The 7,993-nt window shown below is 43.3% G+C and overlaps 1 protein-coding gene across 1 annotated transcript in view; it reads left to right on the top strand.

Annotated features, from left to right (window-relative positions):
• Nucleotides 1-944: 944 nt before the first annotated feature.
• Nucleotides 945-7,993, top strand: part of SAE1 (SUMO1 activating enzyme subunit 1) — a 70,203-nt gene continuing 63,154 nt past the window's right edge. The window contains exon 1 of the mRNA XM_063111084.1: nucleotides 945-1,145. Within this exon, the coding sequence (XP_062967154.1) occupies nucleotides 1,048-1,145 (98 nt within the window). The 5' untranslated portion in view covers nucleotides 945-1,047. The remainder of the gene's footprint in view (nucleotides 1,146-7,993) is intronic.

The raw sequence follows: 7,993 nt of genomic DNA, 5'->3' as shown, positions 1-7,993 counted from the left end.
TAGCTTGCAGCTATACATTAGAATACAGCGATTCTCGTTCATATGATTGCTAGAGCATAATGACTTTTGCTCATAGTGTACACAGAATAATTATAGAAGAAATTATTAACCCAGGTGGCCATTCTTTACTAGCTTACTAACTAGATCTTTTTGAGGTTAACCGGAACTGAATCCATGACTTGACTTCATGGAGGATGGTTACCATGAATCAACTCCCCTACCACCTGTCCCTATAAAACCCTTTGGCAAGTCTGGGAAAAGTGGAGATGGTCTTTGAGACATAAATCCACCATTTCCCAAGACTGCTGGCTTCCTGATTAAAGGCTATCTTTCCTTACACCAACAGTTCTCTCTGAATTATTGGCTATAGAGAGGCAAGCAAACGGACCTTTGGAATTTTGGTAAGGACACATTTCAGGTGCTTTGCACCTACTGTCCCCTGCTCCCCCCTGCTCCATCTCCCAGTTATTCACATGGCTTGTTCCCTTGGTGCCCTCAGATCTCTGTTCAACGCCACTGTCTCTGAGAAGGCTTCCCTGAGCACCCCATCACTCTGTAGCACCATATCCTGCTTTATTTTTCCAAAGCATTTATCATCATCTGATTTATATTTATTTTTCTTTGGGTTTTTCTCCATAGAACAGTAAACTCCAGGAGGGCAAGGCTTTGTCTATTTTATTCACCACTCAATTTCACAACATCTCCAATGCCAGGGATCTCAGTAGGCGCCCCATAAACATTTGCAGAATTAAATATCCTCATAAATGATCACGTGGGCATCCCGGTGGGGACTTAAGCTGCGCCATTTTTTCGGCCAAGATTGGTAAGAGCCTCCCTTACTTGACTGACAGTCCCTGGCCAACCTTTGAGGCTTCTAGAGTCCACGTGGTCTCTGGCTGGGAGGAAGTGCTGCGCAGGCGCGGCCCCTGGCGCAGGCGCACACGTAGACGCGGCCGGAGCGCGCGGCTGGCGGCGGTTGGAGGCGCGCGGGACCGGCGGGTGGTTGGCGTGAGTGGAACCCGAGCGGAGGCTGCGAGAACCCGCGCCATGGTGGAGAAGGAGGAGGCTGGCGGCGGCATCAGCGAGGAGGAGGCGGCGCAGTATGACCGGCAGATCCGCCTGTGGGGATTGGAGGCCCAGAAACGGTCAGGGCCAGTGCGGCTTGAGGCGCCTAGCGTCTGGAGGGCCCGTCTGGTCTGAGGTGTTTGCGGCCCTGAGGGAAGGGGAAGGTCTGATTTGAAGAGAGGAGGCAGGAATTGTGTGCTCGAGGATGGTAGCGTTTCTGAGAGGACTGGAGGGGTTGTTTGGGGATGTTTATGGAAGGTATGGGAAGTGGGGACGTCCCAGCGTGGTGGGAGGGCCATTGCGAGGATTGGAGGCCATCGAAGGGGGCTGTTGGGGGAGTCCTGAGGGAGCAGGAGGATTCAAACTCGGGTAATCGGGCGACCGAAAGTGGCGATGGTGGGTTTTAGGTCACGGTTGGGGGTTTAGGAGATAAGAGGGGCCGGGAATGCACGGAAAGGGCGAAGCAGGGGCGAGGTTCACTCATTCATAGGTAGTGGGAACCTGTTCTGTGCTGAACTCGGGAGACTGGCGAACCTAACAGATGTGAGTTTACATTCTTGTGACTCCCCAGGGGCGGGCCAGTTTGAATGAATGTGGGTTTTGAGGAGTTTGGGAGCAAGTTATATCAAGTGGGAGTCTTGAGTGTCTCAGAATGGGTGGAGGGTGTGTGTGTCTGGAGGTTCCTACAGAGGTTGCTTTTATCTAGGTATGGGGGTTGTGTCCAGAGCGGACAGGAGACGTAGGTTGGGCTTTGTGGAGTAGATTGGGTATTGAGGAGTAGTTAAGTTACTCGAGGGGATGAAGTCTCTGAAAGAGGTGATCAATTTAAACCAAAATTTATTGAGCACCTGCCACAGGCATTATTCTAGGCACTGAGCCTTTATTAGTGAACTAAACAGGTCTTTGCCCACATGGAGTTACATTCTAGTGGGGGAGAAAAACATAAAGAAATAATGTCAGGTAATGCAAGTTCTAGGGAGAAAAAGAGAGCAAAAATATTGATTGTTCAATAAAGAATGGTGAGGTGGGAGAGCTAATTTAATAGGGTGTCCAGGGGAGGGCTCTGAAGAGGTGACATTGAGCCTCAGGCCTGTTTGAAGGGAAAGAGCCATGCAGCCATTTGGAATAACCTTCCTAGCATGGAGAACAGTAGATGCAAAATCCCGGAGGCCCAAGCATGCTTGGCAAATTAGAGAAATAGGATGGCTGGAACCAAAGGAGTCGAGGAGTAGTTTTTATTCTAAGTGTGCTGGGAAACCTATTGGAGTGTATTCAGCATGGTAATAACATGATTTGATTTGTGCTGTAAAAGGATCCCCCTTGCTGTGTGGAGCATAGGTTAAAGTGGGCAGAAATGGAAGTGTTATGTGATGTGAGAGTACAGAGAGTATAGAATTAATTAGTCTAAGGTGTTGGGGAGGCAGACAGGTCAGGAGAATTTAGTCTGAGGGGGTGGGAGCTTTTCAGAAGTTTTTGGTGAGAGAAGGTGGATGTGGAGGGGTGGAATGGGTGGTACCTCAGACTCTTTTCATGTGTGTGGGATCTTCTGCAATTCGGAGTGGGGGGAATGTCATCATGAAGCATTAACATCGTTGGTCTGAGGGTTGAAGGCACCTGAAATATAAGATAGGGAATTAATTGGTGAGAATCTGCCTGAAGACATAGGTGGGCTTGATTGAGTTAAGGAACTGCTATTTTCTGGAAGGGATGTAAAGAGGATTTAGGTGAGTTGAAGATAACTTTGAAAGCTTGGGGTCTTAGGAAGTCCCAAAGGGTTGGGGAGGGGATCCTAAGTATACTGGAAGGGTTAATCCAAGGGGTTGGGGGAGCAGGTAGTTTTTTTGAGGAGTGGGAGCAAAGTTGGTAAGGATTAAACTGGAATGTCGTGAGGAAACTTTCAGAGGGGTAGGAATGATTTATCTCAGGACCGGGTTGGGAGGGTAGGGGTTATCTATAATTTGTAATCTCTATATTTGTAGACAGTCTTACAGAGTTTATTTAAGTGTTCTTGTGTGTCCATTTTCTTTGATTTTTTTTTTCTTTTTTTTTTTGGTGGCTGGCGATCCTAACCCTTGACCTTGGTGTTACAAGGCTATGCTCTGACTACCTGAGCTAACCGGCTAGCCGTATATCCATTTCCAACTGAGTCTCATAACAGCTCTCTGGAGTAGGAAGGGCAGTGATGTCCTTCCCTGTATAGACAAGAAAGAGACCCACAAAGCGAATTGACCTGCCTCTAAGGAGGCTCTAGTTAGGATAGGAGAACTCTGGGGGTTGGGGTTCCTTTGTGAAATGGAAGGCCTGAGAATTGGCAGACTGATAAAATGTATAGAATGTGAGACATTTTACAAGACAACTGCCCTGGTTCTCTTCCAAAAGTCAATGTCACGGAAAAAACAAATGAAGAGACTGTCGTAGATTAGAAGAGAGTGAGGAGACATAGCCAGATGCAATGTGTGAAGCTTTTGACTGTATCCTGGTTCAAAAAGGGAACTTTTATAAAACAAACCAACATTTTTTAGGTAATAGGGGAAATTTGAATATTCAGTTCTTTTTTTTTTTTTTTTTTTTTTGTCTTTTTTGTGACCGGCACTCAGCCAGTGAGTGTACCGGCCATTCCTATATAGGATCCGAACCCGCGGGCAGGAGTGTCGCCGTGCTCCCAGCGCCGCACTCTCCCGAGTGCGCCACAGGCTCGGCCCTGAATATTCAGTTCTGTTAGATGATATTTGGGAATTATTTTCTAGATGTAATAATGGTATGGTTATGAAGGAGTATGTCGTGTTTTTAGAAATGCATGCTGGTTCTGGAAATCATCAAGTCGAAGGCATACCTGTTCCCCAGTGTTCATCGCAGCACTCTTTACAATAGCTAAGAGTTGGAACCAGCCCAAATGTCCATCATCAGATGAGTGGATACGGAAAATGTCGTATATCTACACAATGGAATACTACTCAGCTATAAAAAATAATGAAATACTGCCATTTGCAACAACATGGATGGACCTAGAGAGAATTATATTAAGTGAAACAAGTCAGGCACAGAAAGAAAAATATCACATGTTCTCACTTATTCGTGGGAGCTATAAATAAATACACAAAAAAAACCGGGTAGGGGGAGAGACACAACAATTACAATTCCTTGAAATTGATACGACAAGCAAACAGAAAGGACATTGTTGGGAGGGAGGGGGGAGAGGGAGGAGAGAGGGAGGTTTAGGTAATTGGCCACAATAATCAACCACATTGTATATTGACAAAATAAAATAAAATTAAAAATAAATAAATTTAAAAAAAAGAAATGCAAGCTAAGGGTGTTAAGTGTCACGCTGTATCTATTTAGGTATGTGGATAAAGTCAACAGGGTGGAATGTTAATTCTTTCAACTTTTCTGTGTATTTGAAAATTTTTATAATAAGACGTTGGGACCTCCCCTTCCCCAATCTGGAGATTTCTGGCTTCTCTTGAAAAATAGAAAGGTCAGAAACTCCACATTAGTTGGACCTAAGTAAAGGTTGCCTCTTTTACACAGGGCATGCATTCTCCAGTTTGTCATCAGCTCCATCAGTTCAGCTTCACTTGATGATGTATTTGCCTGATCCCTATAAGAATGTGTTTGCATGTCTTGCTATAGTGCATAGCCCATTTGTGGATGAGTTTCAACGAAGGTAGCCAACTTTCCCAAGGTTGTACACCAAAGAAATGGAAGATGAACTAGGACTCAGTCTTTTTTTTTTTTTTTTTTAAAGATGCCTGATAAGTGGATCTTAACCCTTGACTTGGTGTTATCAGCACCACACTCTCCCAAGTGAGCCACGGGCCGGCCCTAGGACTCAGTCTTAAGTCTCTAACTTCAGGTTCACTGCTATTTCCATTACAGCTCATTTTCTGTAGTAGGGACACACTGGCAGCTACATATATTCTCAGAGTGTGTTCTCCAGCAGTTTTTGCACTGCTTGTCACAGCAAGGCATGTCTAATTTTTCTTCTTGCATTCAATAGTAATTTATCTCATATCTAAGAGTGAGGAAGGGAGGGTGAGTGGAAAGAGGGAAGTAGATCATAACCATCATGAGGGCAAACACTTTTTAAATAAAGATGTGAGTTTTGACTGCTCTGTAGTAAATTTCCAGTGCTTGCAAGTGTGTAAACATTCAGATATTTGTTGATTGAGTGAGATAGTACAGTGCAAAGACCTGAGAAATCAAAAAACCTGGGTTCAGTTCTTAGCTCTTCTAATTAGCTCTCTCGGGCTAGTCAGTTTCTTGGCCTTTGGTTCCTCATTGGCAGAAAGGAGGGGTGAGTGTGACTAAATCCTTAAGGATTCTTTCAACTCTGAAATTTTGATTTTACAAAAAAAGAGACTGCAAAAGCTTCCCTATATTCAAAAATATTCATCATCCAACACTGCTGCTGTTCAAAAGAAATTCAGTTGGTACCATAGGCCATATATTCGTTGTAAATGTGATTGAGCATGTGCTGTGTACTAGAGGCCAATCCTGGTTGTTTTATATAATGATCAATTTATTGTAGTGGTTGATAGTATAGCTTGAATTTCAGATCCAGAACTTATTTAATCTTGGATACGTTTCTTAACTTCTCTGTGCTTCAATTTTTCATTTATCAAGTGGGGAGAATAGAATCTACCTTATGAGATTGTTGAGAAGTAAATGAGATAATGCATGAATGGTGTCTACAAACAGAAAGCATCAGGAAATTACAGCTACAATTATTTAACAAGTATAAATCACTAGCAACAGAAGAAGGGAAGCTACATAGAAAATAGATTGAGAAAAATAAGCAAATGTAAAGCAGGAGTCAGTGGAAGAGTAATTGAACTGCTTACGTCCCCAAAAGGTTTTGAGAACAAGTTTAAAAATTTAGGGCTGGCTGGCTACCTCACTTGGTAAAAGCGTCATACTGATAGCACCAAGGTGGAGCGTTCGGATCGCCTTACCAGTGAGTACGGGCGGGAGGGAGTTATAAAAATTTAGAAAACTGTCCTTTTCAGAGAAAGCCAAATTTCCGTTTTATTACCTAAAAATATTTCTCTGTTTCTTTAAGTTTCTTAATACTAGATCGAGGTTGTGAAACCTTATGGCCTCTGATGTTAGATCAGCTGTGTGACCTTGGGCAAGCCATTTAAACTTTTTGTCTCAGATTTCCTCATCAGTAAATGAGGTGATAATACATACTTGCTCAGTTTGTTATAAGGATAGTTTGGGCCGGCCCGTGGCTCACTCGGGAGAGTGCGGTGCTGATAACACCAAGGCCCTGGGTTCGGATCCCATATAGGGATGGCCGGTTTGCTCACTGGCTGAGCGTGGTGCTGACAACACCAAGTCAAGGGTTAAGATCCCCTTACCGGTCATCTTTAAAAAAAAAAAAAGGATAGTTTACAGGTTGAGTATCCCTAGTCTGAAAATCTGAAATGGTCCAAAATCCAAAACTTTTTGAGTCTGACATGATGCTCAAAGGAAATGCTCATGTGAGTGTCTTGGATTTTTGGTGTGTATTCTGCAAATACCGTATTCCAAAATCCAGAAAAATCGGAGATCTAAAAACACTTCTGGTCCCAAACGTTTCAGATAAGGTATACTCAACCTGTACTAATTTGCAAGGCAGTAGAAGCTGAAATACAATTTATCTCTAAAGTATCGTTCAGTGATTAGCAAATTCTCTTTGAACTGAGACTCCTAGTAGGGGTAGTTTAAGTGTTGGGGTCTTAAGAAGAAGTGCTGACAATTTATTTTTCTCATATAGCATTTATTATGTGCCAGGCACTGCTCTAAGTACTTTGCAAACATTAATTTGTTTAATTTTCATAACAACCCTGAAAGTTGGGTACCACTGTCATTCCCAAGGTTGCACAGTGGCACAGTGGCGCAGTGGCAGAGTGAACACTGGAGAGGAGGTGATGGTGGTAACACTGTTGGCTACTTTTAAGCAGGCGAGGCCTAGGTCTGGCAGAGGAATGTCAGGGAGCCCCTTGTATCCAGGTGAAGAAGCCAGGAATGGTGACCTTTCCTGGAAGGGAAGGAGTGTGTACTGAAGCTTAGTGAGAAGGGGTTGACATGGTACAATGTGTTCTGGTGCTTAATACCATATTTTTACTTTTATTTTATTTTTGTGTGTGTGACCGGCCGCACCGCGCTCAGCCAGTGAGCGCATCGGCCATCCCTATATAGGATCTGAATCCAAACCCGAACCTGCGGCGGGAGCGCAGCTAGCGCCGCACTCTCCCGAGTGAGCCACGGGGTCGGCCCTCGTGTTTTTACTTTTATTAATCAAACTTTTGACGGAAAGTATTACTGAACCTCTTCATTAAGAGGGTTGTTATTAGTTGTTGAGGTAAAATGTGGTAAGGTACAGTTTTAAAAAGTAGGACAAATTCTTTGTTCTCTCTATACCCCATTTTCTGCATCAGCAAAATGAGGAGATTGGACTAAATGCTCTGGGTTCCCTTCTAACTCTTAAGATACTCTGTATTTTTTTTTTTTTAAATGATAAAATAATTAGGATTATCAAGGATTTGAATCCTTCGTATTGTGATAAAATTTAGGAGCATCTAAAAACCTCTGGGAACAAGATAGATCCATGTGAGTCTTAATTTTGTTAAATAACATTTTCTAGAAATATGAGCGTACTTCATAAAGCTTGTGGAAAAATGGAGTTAAAAGATAATATGAATTTTTCCATGAACTTTTTGAACCCCCCTCATATATACTTGTAATGGTTTTCAAACTGCCTTAAAAAGTAAAAGCAACAAATGTTAAGGATTCAGATCCCTGCACTCGCCCGCCACCAAAAAAAAGGAAAAACAAAACAAGGGACCTTTTCATGACCCCATTTCCCTATGTACCTATGGTCTTGTTTCTCTGTTCCAACATGCAAATACTGTATTTGCTTGCTCACCTCCATCTACTTTCA

The sequence above is a fragment of the Cynocephalus volans genome, chromosome 10, assembly GCF_027409185.1.
Source record: "Cynocephalus volans isolate mCynVol1 chromosome 10, mCynVol1.pri, whole genome shotgun sequence".
Taxonomy (NCBI): Eukaryota; Metazoa; Chordata; class Mammalia; order Dermoptera; family Cynocephalidae; genus Cynocephalus; species Cynocephalus volans.
Note: the sequence above shows the minus strand (reverse complement) of the source record. Positions and strands in the feature narration are given on the sequence as shown.